Source organism: Rana temporaria, chromosome 2, assembly GCF_905171775.1.
Source record: "Rana temporaria chromosome 2, aRanTem1.1, whole genome shotgun sequence".
In the NCBI taxonomy this organism is placed as follows: domain Eukaryota; kingdom Metazoa; phylum Chordata; class Amphibia; order Anura; family Ranidae; genus Rana; species Rana temporaria.
In genome coordinates this window covers 284378667-284395042 of record NC_053490.1, presented here as the reverse complement: position 1 = coordinate 284395042, position 16376 = coordinate 284378667, and the positions used below count along the sequence as shown (strand labels likewise).

General features: G+C 40.7%; 1 protein-coding gene across 1 annotated transcript in view; it reads right to left on the bottom strand.

Annotated features, from left to right (window-relative positions):
• Positions 1 to 16376, bottom strand: part of RUNX3 (RUNX family transcription factor 3) — a 66305-nt gene that overhangs the window by 24460 nt on the left and 25469 nt on the right. Inside the window, exon 3 of the mRNA XM_040337143.1 lies at positions 11534 to 11638. Coding sequence (XP_040193077.1) covers positions 11534 to 11638 — 105 coding nt within the window. The remainder of the gene's footprint in view (positions 1 to 11533; positions 11639 to 16376) is intronic.

The following is a 16376-nucleotide window of genomic DNA, read 5'->3' as shown; positions in this document are numbered from 1 at the left end:
ACATGAAGTATAGAGAGACCTATATTTTTGAGCTTAGAACTTCTGTGAGCGATAAGTATCATAAATCAGTAAACTAACTGAAAGTGATGTCAACATGTCTGTTAAGAATAGTCACAGATGTGCTTGGTTAATATAATTTCTGTTATGCTCTCAACATGTGCTCTTTGAGGCTGGATATATGAATGGACATATCAGTAGCGTTTAACCTCAAAGAGCTGCAAAGTGTCAGCATATTGTAGCCAAATTAAATGTAATGTTTAATATTTGCATTTACACCAAGGGAGTTCTTGCATGCTAATAGACAGTTACTTAAAGGGATTGTAAAACGGTTTTGTATACATTTGTTCTTTTTATTTTTACTGACCAGGACTAAAAAATAATAATAAAAAAATGTTCTTGTTCTTTTTAAAATATTGCATATGAAAATGTTGTATTCTCATATCCAACCAGCTGCCAGTGCTGTAATATCCTGGTTACATTTTTATCACAGTATCCTTATCTGTTTTGCAGAAAAAGTATGTTATTTACAGAGCTCAATAGCTCAACAGCGCACAACTTATTGGAGCTATTGACACACACACACACACACCACTAAATTGAGTTAATTTACAGTAGAGAGCGGAGACTGTTCACTTACCACAGTGGGTGTTTACTTAGCCTAGTGAATAAGATGAAGATAAGTTCACCTTGACTACCCAGTTATGTGCAAAGGAAAAATAAAAAACAGGATTTTAGTTAGCAGTAATTGGATGATTTAGGTGAACAAAATGATATTAATGTTAACCTTTTATTCACTAAGGTGAGTAAACATAATTTGGTTTTTAAGTAAACATTCAATTTGGTGAGTGAACAGTCTCTACTCATTTAGGGCCAGATTCAGGTAGAAGTGCGGCGGCGTAACGTATCGTAGATACTTTACACCGCCGCAGGTTTTCATTGCAAGTGCCTAATTCACAGAGCACTTGCAATGAAAACCTACGCCGGCGGCCTCCGGCGTAAGCCCGCGTAATTCAAAGGGGCGTAGGCGCGCTCCCACGCCGGACCTACTGCGCATGCTCCCTTTTGAATTACCCGCCGTGCTTTGCGCGAAGTGACGTCATTTTTTCGAACGCCGACGCGCGTAGCGTAATTCCGTATTCCCGGACGCTTACGCAAACTACGTGAATTTTAAAATTTCGACGCGGGAACGACGGCCATACTTTATACAGCACATACGTGTGCTGTGTAAAGTTAAGGCACCCAAAACGACGACTAACTTTGCGACGGGAAACTAGACTAGCGGAGACGTAGCGAACACGAAAAACCGTCGTGGATCGCCGTAACTCCTAATTTGCATACCCGACGCTGGTTTACGACGCAAACTCCCTCCAGCGGCGGCCGTGGTACTGCATCCTAAGATCCGACAGTGTAAAACAATTACACCTGTCGGATCTTAGGAATATCTATGCGTAACTGGTTCTATGAATCAGTCGCATAGATACTCTGAGAGATACGACGAAGTATCTGAGATACTCCGTCGTATCTCCTTTGTGAATCTGGGCCTTAGTAAGTAACCATAATGAGCATGAACCATGACTTATCCCCTTCTCTACCTGTCTGCCTTTTAAGGTCGTGCCCAAAAAGTTATAGTCAAGGAGAGAATCTTAAAGTCAAACTCAAAGGGAAAAACGTTAAATGCTCTGGGACACCAGTGCCATAAGTATTACCAAGGATTTTATAAACATCCATTAAAAAAATAGACTAAATACATTAAATAAATCTGACTGCAAACAATCACATTTCTTTTGAAGTTCTTGTTTAGCTTTTGCAGCAGTGCATAGAAATGAGTGAGCAGTCTCTGCCCCTTTAGTAAACCACAGTAATGAGCCTGATCAATGACTTATCCCTTTTCCTACCTGCCTGCCTTTAAAGGCGGTAACCAAAAAGTTTCAGTCAAACTCTCTGGAAAACCTATTATGCTCTAGGACACCCGTGTCAGGGATATTACATATTTATTTAAATACCAAGGATTTTATACACATCCATTAAAAAAATTAATTAAATACATTAAATTAATCTGACTGCAAGCCATCACATTTTTGCTTTGAAATTCTTGTTTAACATTTTCAGTGGTGCATAGAAAGCAAAGTCTGATTTATACTCACCAGCAATTACTGTAAATTACAATGTGAAATTATTTATTAAGTAGAAACAATCCATTTTAAACCCAGCCTCATATTTATTTGGCTTCATTTACTGATCTTTCACATTAAAACATCAGCTAGCATGTTTGCAATTATAGACAGTTTGGCTAGGGTATATACCACCTGTCAACCATGCCATGTGTCTACAAAATGTCGCTGCCACTGATCTATAGTTAACAGGATAACAGTGCTTTGGAAAATTCAATAATAGAGATCAGAGGAGTGAAGGGGCAGATTTTTAAAACCTGTAGGAGGGAATAAAATAGACGACTATGTTTTAATTTACTAAATACAAATTGAAGCTGAACTCCAGGAATTCAGCAGGCATACTATGAGTTAAAGCGGAGGTCCGGCTTAAAAAATAAAATAATTAAAAGTCAGCAGCTACAAACACTGTAGTTGCTGACTTTTAACTACTTGAAGCCCACGCTATAGCCGAAAGACGGCTTCAGCGCAGACCGGAAAATCCAGGAGGACGTCATTTGACGTCCTCCCCTTTCCTCGTTCCCCTGAGCGGACAGTGGGGAAATTCTGTGCTGGCCGTGGCCGTGCCAGATTGCTGTGAACGGCCAATCGGAGTGGCCGTTTGGTATGCGATTTGTGCGGCCAATGAGAGATGATCTCAAATGTAAACATATGAGATCATCTCTCATTGCCGGCTCACACAGAGACAGCGTCCTGTCAGGGAGAGAGGAGACCGATCTGTGTCCCTTGTACATAGGGACACAGATCGGTCACCTCCCTCAGTCAGTCCCCTTCCCCCACAGTTAGAACACTATTCAGGGTACACATTTAACCCCTTCCTCACCCCCTAGTGTTAACCCATTCAATGTCAGTCACATTTATACAGTAATTAGTGCATATTTATAGCACTGATCGCAGTATAAATGTGAATGGTGCCAAAAATGTGTCAAAAGTGTCCGATAGTGTCCGCCATAATGTCGCAGTCCCAATAAAAATCGCAGATCGCCGCCATTACTAGTAAAAAAAAAATAATAAAAAATAATAATTCTGTCCCCTATCTTGTAGGCGCTATAACTTTTGCGCAAACCAGTCGCTTATTGATTTATTTATTTTTACCAAAAATATGTAGAAAAATACGTATCGGCCTAGACTGAGAAAAAAAATGTTTTTTTTTTTTTTTTAAATTGGGCTATTTATTATAGCAACAAGTAAAAAATATTGTATTTTTTTTCAAAATTGTCGCACTTTTTTGTTTATAGCGCAAAAAATAAAAACCGCAGAGGTGATCAAATACCACCAAAAGAAAGCTCTACTTGTGGGGAAAAAAGGACGTCAATTTTGTTTGGGAGCCACGTCGCACAATTACGCAATTGTCAGTTAAAGCGACGCAGTGCCGGAAGCTGAAATTTCACCTGGGCAGGAGGGGGGTATATGTGCCCAGTAAGCAAGTGGTTAATAAGGACACGCGATGTTGGCAACAGAAGCCGATCAATCGCTCGGGTCTCGGCTGCCCCGCCGCCATCCTCGGTGAGAAAAACAGAAAGTGAAGCGTTGCGGCTTCAGTGCCCGATTCCCTACTGCGCATGCGAGAGCCGTGTGAATGGGCGGATGTCAGAAGATACCGCTCCCCATTTCCCAGGAGGCAGCGCGACGAGTAGAAGAAAGAAGACCCACCGCGGACAAGGAAGAGGCAGATTTGGAGATCTGCCTAGTAACAGCCACTTCTGGTAAGTATATATAAAAAAAAAATCTATTTTTTTGTAGCCTTTTTAGATAGATTTTTTTTATTTTTAGGGTGGACCTCTGCTTTAAAGTGGATGTAAACCCACTCTCATCCTTTCTAAACTACTGCCATAGTGCTGATCTATAATGATATACATGCCTCCTGCATGTATCCTTACCTGTCAAATGTCTCCCCTCTGTCTGTTATAAGAACTGAAAAACTGCAGATTCTGTGGGTGGGTCTGTTGTCTGGAGCTCTGTGGGTGGAGTCGTGATGTCAGTAGACTCCCCGCCCACCTCTACACTTCCCTTACACTAAATTCTGCTATGATCACTAACATCCAGTCAAAATCCAGAAAAGTAACCACATGACTTCAGAAAAGTGGGGGTGGGAATTAAAAAATAATGCCTGTCTCCAGGCTAGTGCATGAGATATGTAAATAACCTGTCACTCACAGCAAGGGGGCGGAACAGACTAAGGTTTTTCTCTATAAGTCTATTTTATTTCACTAAACAATAAAAGAGGATTGCTCAGAGCTGGATTAACTCTGTGTGGCAAGACCGGGCACAGATCATAGGAAATATTATACTGTACATTGTGACAGCAAAGAAAAAAAATTCTCGGGTTTACATCCACTTTAAGTGGAACAAGGTGCCTGCCACCTAATGAGCTTATTTTTCATTTACATCTGAAAGGTTTGCTATGCTCCCGGGGAAGATAGTTTCTGCCAGACCTTCTGGTCTCATTTCCTTCAAGTGTAGAGTAGATGCAGCTGCTATGCTTGTCCTGGCCATCCCCTGCCCCTGACCAATCAAGTCTTTATATTATGTGAACTCATTCACAAAATACAAAGGCTTCTCCGATTGGACAGCAGTGGGGAGGGGCGGGCATAGCTGCTGTGTGTATTTCTCTCCTCTCATGGACCCAAGTGTTTCCTCTGGGAATTTCATAAACCTGTCAGATGTAAATAACAGAGATAAAAGACTAATAATTTCCCATTGTAGGATAGTGGGAACCATTGGTTCCTTACAATCTTGTTGTTGTAAATACGCCTTCTCCAACTATATATTTCTATGAGTTCTTGACCCCCAACTAGTCTTTAAATGCAGTTCTATTCAAACCCTCTCCTTCAGTTTACCAGACAGTAGAATCTTTCAGCTGTTGTAAATGGATTTACACCATGTAGTGAAGGTACTCACGACCAGGGATGGACTGGGACAAAAATTTGGCCCTGGACTTCATCCAGACTGGCCCACTTTAATTTTGCGAACACGCACAAAAACAGTTTATAAACTAGACACGGTACAGGAGATGGTCAGAGACTGCAGACATAGTACAGGAGATGATCAGAGACTGCGGACATACTACAGGAGATGATCAGAGACTGCGGACATACTACAGGAGATGGTCAGAGACTGCGGACATACTACAGGAGATGGTCAGAGACTGCGGACATACTACAGGAGATGATCAGAGACTGCGGACATACTACAGGAGATGGTCAGAGACTGCGGACATACTACAGGAGATGATCAGAGACTGCGGACATACTACAGGAGATGGTCAGAGACTGCGGACATACTACAGGAGATGATCAGAGACTGCGGACATACTACAGGAGATGATCAGAGACTGCGGACATACTACAGGAGATGGTCAGAGACTGCGGACATACTACAGGAGATGGTCAGAGACTGCGGACATACTACAGGAGATGATCAGCGACTGCGGACATACTACAGGAGATGGTCAGAGACTGCGGACATACTACAGGAGATGATCAGAGACTGCGGACATACTACAGGAGATGGTCAGAGACTGCGGACATACTACAGGAGATGATCAGAGACTGCGGACATACTACAGGAGATGATCAGAGACTGCAGACATACTACAGGAGATGGTCAGAGACTGCGGACATACTACAGGAGATGATCAGAGACTGCGGACATACTACAGGAGATGGTCAGAGACTGCGGACATACTACAGGAGATGATCAGAGACTGCGGACATACTACAGGAGATGATCAGAGACTGCAGACATACTACAGGAGATGGTCAGAGACTGCGGACATACTACAGGAGATGATCAGAGACTGCGGACATACTACAGGAGATGATCAGAGACTGCGGACATACTACAGGAGATGATCAGAGACTGCGGACATACTACAGGAGATGATCAGAGACTGCGGACATACTACAGGAGATGGTCAGAGACTGCGGACATACTACAGGAGATGATCAGAGACTGCGGACATACTACAGGAGATGGTCAGAGACTGCGGACATACTACAGGAGATGATCAGAGACTGCAGACATACTACAGGAGATGGTCAGAGACTGCGTTCATGGCTGAACCCAGTGTAACAGTATATAGTATCACAGGATTGCTCCACTCCATTTAAACCATCTCTGTAAAGATCAAGTTGGTAATCTTCCTTTGAAAGTACACCCATGTGACAACTGCACATCCAATTTCCAAAATACAAATGTTCTTACAAACAGTGATCTGGTCAGGATTAGTGGAGGACAGTAAACAGTTAATTGGTCTGTGAAGTTCTAGCCTGAACTAGCAGTTAATCCTTCCAAAAAACATCCCAAAAACCGTGCAGCACACACAGAGCTCTGGCTAAATAACTGAAATGGTTAACAGCCAGCCATGTGTCACACAGTCACTGGACACAGAATGCCAGCAGGTCTTATCAGTGTGCAGGATAAACAGCTATACAAAAAAGTAGGGAGCGAGAGACAAGAGGGAGGGAGAGAGAGGGGGAGAGGGGACTGACCTGCACACTGCCTCGATTTCTGGAAGACACTGCAGCCAGTGTACATGTGAGACTGTGATGTGACATTTCTCCCGAGTCCTGCCGATCTGTGTGCTGCAGGACATGCTATCGTTCTTGTATCTCGTCAGCATTGTGTTTCTCCTTCCTTGCGCCCCCATTCAGCCCCACTCCAGCACCCGGGTAGTCAAATGTGGCGGGCTGGAGGGGGGAGGGTTACGCTGCCTGCTGACTGGCTGTGGATGTGTGGGATGAGCAAGTCCTCGCTAATACACAGTACTCTCATAAGCAGAGCGCAGAAACTCTGGGCTGTCACTCAAAATCGGCCCATTTATGGACCAGCCCACCGGGAATCTCCCGGTACTCCCTATGGCCAGTCCATCCCTGCTCACGACTAATTTGTAACTGTCTGTGTAGCTAACAATCATCATTAAATAAAATCACCAAGTGCCCATAGCCTGATGACCTGTAATATTACTGAATACTGTATCTTTGACCATATTTCTCATAGGACTCTGGCACTTGCTTCTATAAAGTATAAACATTTTCTATTACATATACATATACATATATTTTTAGATTTTGATGGTATTCACGATGGTTAAAAGATATATACAGAGTATTCCATATAACGATCAAAATTTTACAGGAAATTCATGCTTTTTTTTCTCTTCCTGTTTGTTTATCTTTAACACTCAGCATAAAATGTGTGAGCATATTTTCATAGTTTTTATTTCCTATCAGAATAAGTGTTGATAGTCAAAAAAGTACAGTAGTATATTTCCTGTTTTAAAAAGTATTGGTTGTTGTACAGGATATATATATATATATATATATATATATATATATATATATATATATATATATATATATATATATATAAAATAAAACAGACAGCTTTCATGAGCTTGAAAGAATATTATCACTGATAAATACAGATATGTTGAGTGATTATTTTTGTATATACAGTTACAAACATACAGAAGGGCATTCCAGGGCTTAAAATGGTGGATTTGGTCATGTCTTATTATTATATATTTGCAATGCAAAAATGAGAAGTATGCTAGTGAACCAAAGTGTACACTGAGTCAATCTTCAATGTAGGTTACAGTTATCAGCTATTAAAGGGGTTGTAAAGGTTCATGTTTTTTCACCTTAATGCATCTGTGTGGGTTTCTGTACAGATGTCTATTGAAATCGCCCCTGAAGTCGCCAAAAGTAGTGCAGAAACTATTTTTGGGAATCGGTGCGGGGTCGCACCGATTCAGGCGATGTGGTTGCGGGCAACAGCCGGTGATTTGACATGTCAAAATGGCCTGATGTGAACGTGGGCTTAATTGACATACAGTATAAAGTGAATGTTCACTTAGCTTAGTGGTTGAAGTTTTTACTTTTAATACCTAATAAAAAGCAGGATTTTTGCTTGGACAAGATGGGACAAAGTGAACACAGCATATTTTTAGGCTAAGTAAGCTTTTACTTTGCTAATTGACTGGTCAGTATAAATCAACCTCTTTAACCGCTTACGGACCAGCCGCCCCAGTTATACTGCGGCAGGTTGGCTCCGCTGTGTGAACCGTCATAGTTGTACGTCGGCCGCTTTTAGCCAATGCTCGTGACTGGCAGTCGTGATGACCACCGGCCGTGAGCGTTCGCGGGCACGAGAGGCAAATGGTCCCAAATGGTCCCAAAAATGTGTCAAAAGTGTCTGATGTGTCCGCCATAATGTAGTAGCCCCCGCTAAAAATCACAGATTTCTGCCATTACTAGTAAAAAAAAATAATAATAATAATAATAATAATAATAAATGCTATAAATCTATCCCCTATTTTGTAGACGCTATAACTTTTGCGCAAACCAATCAATATACGCTTATTGCAATTTTTATTACCAAAAATATGTAGAAGAATATATCAGCCTAAGTAAAAAAAAATTGGGGATATTTATTATAGCAAAAAGTACAAAATATTGTGTTTTTTTCAAAATTGTCCCTTTTTTTGTTTATAGTGCCAGAAAATTTAACCGCAAAGATGATCAAATACCACAAAAAGAAAGCTCTATTTGTGGGGAAAAAAGGACGTCAATTTTGTTTGGGTACAGCGTCACACGACCACGCAATTGTCAGTTAAAGCGACGCAGTGTCGAATCGCAAAAAAATGGCCCGGTCATTGAGTGGTTAAAATGTACCTTTTTTGCCATTTTGGTAGAGTAAGGGATGGATTTTTTCCCCATCTTTGTCCCACTGGTGAGTATTCCCTTCACTTCCTGCCCCATAGCCAAAACAGAAAGTGAGGCATTCCCGGGGTGCCACCAGAGTCACCAGAACTGGTGTCCCCATTGGAAGGTTTTCCCTCTAATAATGTTCTGATGTCAACCCAAAATTTTTTATTTTCTTTTACTTTCAATGATAATGGTAACAGGACAAATAGAGAGGGTGAATCTAACTAACGGGGGCACAGGCAGCTATAGGAGTTGTCAAGTGTTCTAATACCTGCCCACTCAGGTATTAGAAATGAACCCCTTTGAGCCATTCCTGAATCCATACCTTACTTACTTGAACACACCCTGAAGGCTGTAGCTGTAATTAGCTGTGAATCTATTTGGGGTCTTGCAAATGTAATATGAAAATATGCCAACCACCATGTAAGTGGGTGACATCTGCCCATATATTGTCAGACAAGCATACACATACACCGATATACCAGCATATCACAAAATATTAGCTGTGTTTAAATGCTGCTTTAAAGCTTTGCAAATTGATTACAATTTCCTTGGTCTAAATAAATTACTGTACACCTGTCTTTAAATCACGTAACATATTATTATGTCCTCTGCTCTCATGGTGGGACTTCTTCTGTCAGTAGCTTGATCACGGCTGAGAGCAGCTCAGCATTAAGGTGTTAGCATTCTGAGCCTACCAAATGTGGAACAACGTATATTTGCAGAAAAGGAACTGTGTCATGATATAATGAATAATTTGTTTTGGTGGTATAAAATAAAATAAATTAGCAAAGTAGAGTACATTTATCTCCTGTAGTTAAGCTTATGCCCTCTGAGATAAGGTGACTAGGACTAAATGCGCCTCCTGCAGTTATGTTTCTTTTTCTGCACTTAAGGGCCTTGCAGTAGATGAACTTCCTATAGTTATTCACTGGACTACAAACATGTGAACTGCTAATGTCTTTGTTTAAAAGCACAGTAAGTCTGCTGTTGACTCCCCTGCCTCTAATATATCTTGCTTCCTCTTTTTTCTCTATTGCTCTGCACTATGAGTATTTTTAGGTCATTGGTTGACCAAACCCATACATTTTTAAAGTGGAGCTCCACCCAAAAGGAGATGCTCTGCTTGGTCGTTCCCCCCCCCCCTCCACTACCACATTTTGGCACTTTGGGGTTAAGCGGGTACCTAGTTTTGACAGGTACCTGCTCCCACCTTCAGGTAAGATTGCTGCAGCAATCTCTGAGTATTTCCAGACCCTCCTACTTTCCCCTGCTGCCTTCTGGGCCCCAGAAGATGGAGAGACCATTTAGTAAGCGTAGCTTGACTCACGCATGCACAGCAGGAAATCGGCTGTGAAGCCTGATGACTTCACTGCCTGTTTCCTTTAGCGAAGAAGCCGGAGCCTGCCCCCAAAGCCGATTGAAGAATCAGCTTGAGGGTGCTGGCATCGCTGGATCCCTGGACAGGTAAGTGTCCTTATATTAAAAGTCAGCAGCTACAGTATTTGTAGCTGCTGACTTTTTATTTATTTTTTACTGACTAAAGCGCCTCTTTAAGATGATTGACACAAATGTCACTTCAGAAACGTATATCTGAATGATCATTCATTATTTCCAGGACACAAGCAGCAGATTCAGGGTAGTTTGTTTGTGGGATTGTTTTTAACCCTTTGACCTCCCCTTCTTTCCCTGTACATCTTAGCTCCATCCTGTCTCTAGTGACCTGTATATTACCCTTCCCTGTCTTTATCCTGCTCATCTGAACATTATCCTTTTCATCTCCATCCTCTCACTGGATGCAACCTGTACAATAACCCCTTTCACTTCCTCCTTCCTCTGTGTATGACTTATGATGTTGCTGTATCTAGGGTACAATAGCCAAAATCCGTGTTTTTTTTTCAACCTTAATACAAACTTGTCTCTTCATTTCCAAAAAATTGTGGCACAAAAAGTCCACCTTAAGATGTCTACTTTCCATAAAGGGATTATTTCAAGGGTGTTCATGCTGTCCTTGTATTTTTATTTGCTTTGTTCTATTACTGTTTTTCTTTCCTTTGTTTAATAAAATATGTAAAAACCCAGCAGTTATTAAATACCACCATAAAGATCATGTGTCTAAAAATAAATTATATAAAATAAATTTGGGTACAGTGCAGATGTCAGCCAAACTATTATAGCACTGTAAAATTGAAAACTGATGATGGAGTATATATAGATTGTTGTTGCTCTGTTGGCCAATACAGCCCAGTTTGCACTGTGCTCATTCTACAGTTTGGAATGATGAGTATTCCCTAATCTGTTCACTGAAGGGTAGATGGTACATCTCTGTCTTTTACGTGACAAAGTAAGCTATAAATTACAAATGGAAATAGAAAGTGGGTTTGTATTATGCAAAAGAAAATAAACTGATTACATTTGTATGGTTGATACTGTTTTATTAGATAGTTTGGTTAACTGAATATTTCTGAGAAAATCTGAACATTATATGCAATTTATGAAAGTGATGTTTCACATCTCTAATTGGGAGCATCATTTTCTCTTTTTATCATAAACTGAAAACTGCTAAATTAAATTTATAGTAACAAGTTATGAAAGCCGGTGTAAATAAAGTAAATTAGGCTTATTTTTACTTCAATTATCATGCTTAGAACTTACTTCTTGGTTCTCGTGGACCATCCACAGTCACTTTGATGGCTCTGTGGTATGTAGCAACTTGCGTAGGGCTGGTGAAAACGGTGATTGTCAAAGTGAAACTCTTGCCTGCCGACCAAAAGAAAAAGATACATAATAAGTGAACACTGCTTACTTTATGTATATTACAGTAGTGGCCTCTTTAGGCTTGGACGTCAAGAGCTATGAGGTTCCTAGGGTTCTGAAACCACAGAAAAAAAGACGTACATCCCAGTGTAAAGAACAGTGTATCTGATACTACAAACCTCCCCATAAGCATTTTCCTCTGTATTAGCGGTATCTAATAAAGTGGATATAATACAGCTGTGGGGAAGTTATGAGTTCCCAATTGGTCAGCCATCTAGAACTTAAATGCATTGAATTCTTAAAACTTAAAACCCCTTAAATGCATGTCTAATTAATGGAAAATACTAGTGTCACACTAATGTTAGCTAGGACAGTTTCTTGCACAGTTCAACATAAATTATACATAGAGTGAAAGAGGTAAGTACAGCTTGCTTGAGCACAAAATGTACTGATTTTATAAACCTGGGAGGGATGTGCATGTATATTCAGTGGAACAAATAAGAGTATATAAATTAGCTTTAAGCTAAATTTGAAACACATATAAAAACTGCTTTTAAATCCAGCAATGGGTTAGAAACAAATAAATGTTACATAAAACTGGTAAAAGTACATGCGTCTTTCTTTGTATCGGCTCCCTGTAATCACTTGTGCAACAGCACTGAGAGAATAAGGGGCAGCACTGTAATGCCTCATACACACGATCGGAATTTCCGATGGAAAAAGTCAGACGGAATTTTTCCATTGGAAATTCCGACCGTGTGTATGCCCCACATAGAGAACATGTTCTATTTTCCTCCGATGGAATTCCGTCGGGTTTCCAATGTGAATTTGGTCAGACAAAAGTCCGATCGTGTGTACAGGGCATAAGTCATTTTAGGCCTCTACTGATTTGCACAGTGCGCACTAAAAATTTAGCAACTTATTTTTGTTAATAAATTATGTAATGTTAGTTTTCTCATTGCAGTGCTCATAATATGGAAAATTAGATATTAAAGTGGACCTAACTTTAAAAAGTCAAGATTTGCCATATACAATGTAATAGGGAATAGTAGAAATGTAAATTTGGCCTAAACAGAAAATCTATCGTTTGTCTTGAATCCCTCCTGTGCCTGATCACCCATGTGCCTTAAAGTGGTATTAAACCCAAAAGCAAACATTTATTATAGTGCAGTTTACCATTTCTTAAATTTCATGGCTGCATTTGTTTGTTTTCTTTTTTTAGTCATTTTTTTTCAATTTCAAGTAATTCTGTCGTTTTTCAAAAGAAAAAGCTCTTCATCAGAATGTATCAGTTACTGGCAGGGGTGTTTACAGTGATCCATTTTTATACATTTATGTAAAACATTATTTCAGAAGGAAAACAACTGTTGCTGTAACTGCTTATAAAGTATTATCTAGAGCTTGGCTTCTATTTGTTAGTGTATTTAAATCTGCTAGAATATCTAATACTCCCCTCCCCCCAGACTGACAATGCTACTGTTCAAAGGTGCCCCTTGTGTTCTTTCATCCTGACTAGGGGCACACTAATACAGGAGGTGTGTTTATGGTCAGATCCCCAGGTGAAAACAGACGGAAAAATCCTAAAAAAAAAAAGAAAACAAATGCAATCATCGCATCTAAGAATTACATTTTTGAATTTGGTTTTATTACCACTCTAAGCCTAATAGCTTTACAGCTGAAGTGTGAGATCATCTAAGGCATAGCAGCCTTAGACTGATAGTCTTTTAAGATTTGGAGTGAGATTTGGAGATGTAATTACTGTGCTGCTCACTGTTCTCCTTGCTGAAGAGAAAGCTGTATCTAAAGAGCTGCAGACAAGCATCTCCATGCTTCTGCTTCAATCATTCTGTGGATCTGTGCTTCCTCCACAAATGCTTCTGCCTTTGGAATATTACTCCAACTGTTAGCAGATACCTGGTCACTGAGGGGCAGCTCTGAAGAAACAAAGCTTCTAAGTCTACTCCCAAATAGAGACACAGTGTAGAATAAGGCATGGCAATAGGGAACTAAGCAATTGCAAGGACCCTACAGGCAATATAGTTAATACTCTAGTGTGCTTTAAGCATGATTAAAGTGGCTGTAAAGCCTAAACATTTTTTTAAATTATTGCATTCCTTACATTAAGGTAAAAAATGTTTAGGTGTCAGCATCCCCCCTCACCCCCCCCCTTTTACTTACCTGAGCCCTCATTTGATCCAGTGCCATGCACGTCTGCAGTTCTTCTCTCCCTTCACTTCCAGGGCTTGATGGCTTAGCTGGGGAGAGCCAGCAGCCATTAGTTCCCATCGCTGTCAATCAAAGCGAGTGACCAAAGAGCGGGGGCGGTGCCGATTCCCACTGTCTATTTCAATGGACACAGCAGCAGGGCTCGGGAGAGAGCATGCACGAGTGCCCCAATGGGAAGCGGCTTCCCATGGGGCATTGGACAGAGGGGAGGAGCCAGGAGCTCAATCACTGTAAGGCCGGGTACACACGGACAAACATGTATGGTGAAAGCGGTCCGTCGGACCGTTTTCACCATACATGTCTGCCAGAGGGCTTCTGTACGATGGTTGTACACACCATCGTACAGAAGTCCGCGCGTAAACAATACGCGGGGCGTGTCCGCGGTGTCGCCGCGTCGATGACGCGGTGTCGCCGCGACAATGACGCGGCGACGTGGGCGGCCCGCCTTTAAAATGCTTCCACGCATGCGTCGAAGTCATTCGACGCATGCGAGGGACGGCGGGCGCCTGGACATGTACGGTAGGTCTGTACTGACGACCGTACATGTCCGAGCGGGCTGAATTCCAGCGGGCTGTTTTAAAACAAGTCCAGGAATATTTGCCCGCTGGGAAAAGGCCCGGCGGGCAAATGTTTGCTGGAATTCGGCCCGCTCGCGCCCACACACGAGCAAACATGTCTGCTGAAACTGGCCTGCGGGCCAGTTTCAGCAGACATGTTTGCTCGTGAGTATGGGGCCTAAGTGTCTGTAGTTTCCACTTAAACAGGCAATATTTTTCAAAATTTTACATCATGGCACACAGCTCTTGTAATAAGTAGGGAGATCTGATATAGCAAACAAAGTATAGAATACGGAGAGCATTGCCATTGTATTGTGTGCATTCACATTTATAATATTTTACAGAGGAATGATACTCACAAACATAAAATAAAAGCTTGCTGACATCTGCTAACCAAAGAACATGACGAAAATATGACATACAAAAAAAACAACACCAGTTCTCTACAAGTGAAAAACAATAATGTACTGTACTGAATATAAGGACTGAAAATTGCTGAAGTTTTTCTGGGCCCTGCCCCCCTTTTATCAGAACCTTTTCAGTGCCAGCTTTCTATTGTTTAAACAGTGGCACTTCATCTGGTTGCTTCTAAAAGAATTGGATATTGATTTTTTTCCAAAGCCACCCATGTTTCCATTAATGCTCACCATGACACCCTGGGGTTGCTTTAAGGATGTCAAATACTTGTCATTTTCATTGGTCAGCCATTTTTTATATGCAAATGCAAATTTTTATTTCACGTTTGTGAGGGTACAACTTTTTGGTTTTGTATATAATCACGTTAGTACATACTTCACAAGGCCAGTGCACTAAATGTTCTCCACTTAGCCTACAGGCAATATTGGTGACTAGTCCTTTGTCCTCTGCTCATCTTTTTGAGCACATATTCCACAGTACAGGTCTCCTTTAATTCTTCCAGCATTACTGGCACTACAAATGGTTGTACAGTAATAGTATATTTGATAATGGGAGTAAGCTGTTTTGATGTACAACACAATATAGCACTATATATAAGATCTATTAGTTGTCATGTACCACTCCCATCCTGTTAAGCAGAAATGTTTTCTTTCCTTTCACTATATGACCATTTGTGGTTGGCACCAATTAAAAGCAGATATCAGTAGCTTATTTGTGGTATGTAGTGATTACAAGCAGTGGAAATGTCGGTCAGTTTTTTGCAACTAAAATTTTCTCTGTTCAAGGAACTATGGGGTTGATTTACTAAAGGCAAATTGACTGTGAACTTTGCAAAGTGCAATTGCAGCAGTTGCTCCAGAGCTTAGTGAATGAGGTAAAGCTTCACTTTGCAAAGAATACCCAATCATGTGCAAGGAAAAAATGCATTTTTGCTTGCACATGATTGGGTGATGGAAGTAATTTACTAAGCTCTGGAGCAATTGCAGTCTATGTGCCTTTAGTAAAATAAACCATTATGAGTGTGCTTGCATTCTGGGTATGCTAAAGGGTCTTTGACAGCTCTTTAAATTTGTATAAGCATAGTTCTCAACAGCAATTTTAGGGAGCAAATAAAAACAGTCATTGGAAAAAAGTAATTGAATTGCTAATGCTGTCTAGTAAAACACTTAAAATGGTGCTAACCTCTGTCCACCCACCTTAAGTTAATTTGAATGCTACACATTGCACTGAAACCATATTTCAAAGTACTGTGGGTAGATCTACATCATGCAACTTTCCTTCAATCTATCTATCTCTTTTTGTCTCTGCTTGATATATGATATATGACCAGTTTTAGTATTGACAATACAATACATCAGACAGTCTGTAAGTGACAGATGGCAAGAAGTCTGCATTGGGCAGGCCTGAGAATAGTTCTCCTGCATTAAAAACAGGTAAGGAAAATAAGTATGGTAGTCAGATCATTTAAACTGGTTCTAAAGTAATTTTGTTTTATCTTAATGCATGGAATGAAACCTTTTAACACTTGTTAAGGATATATA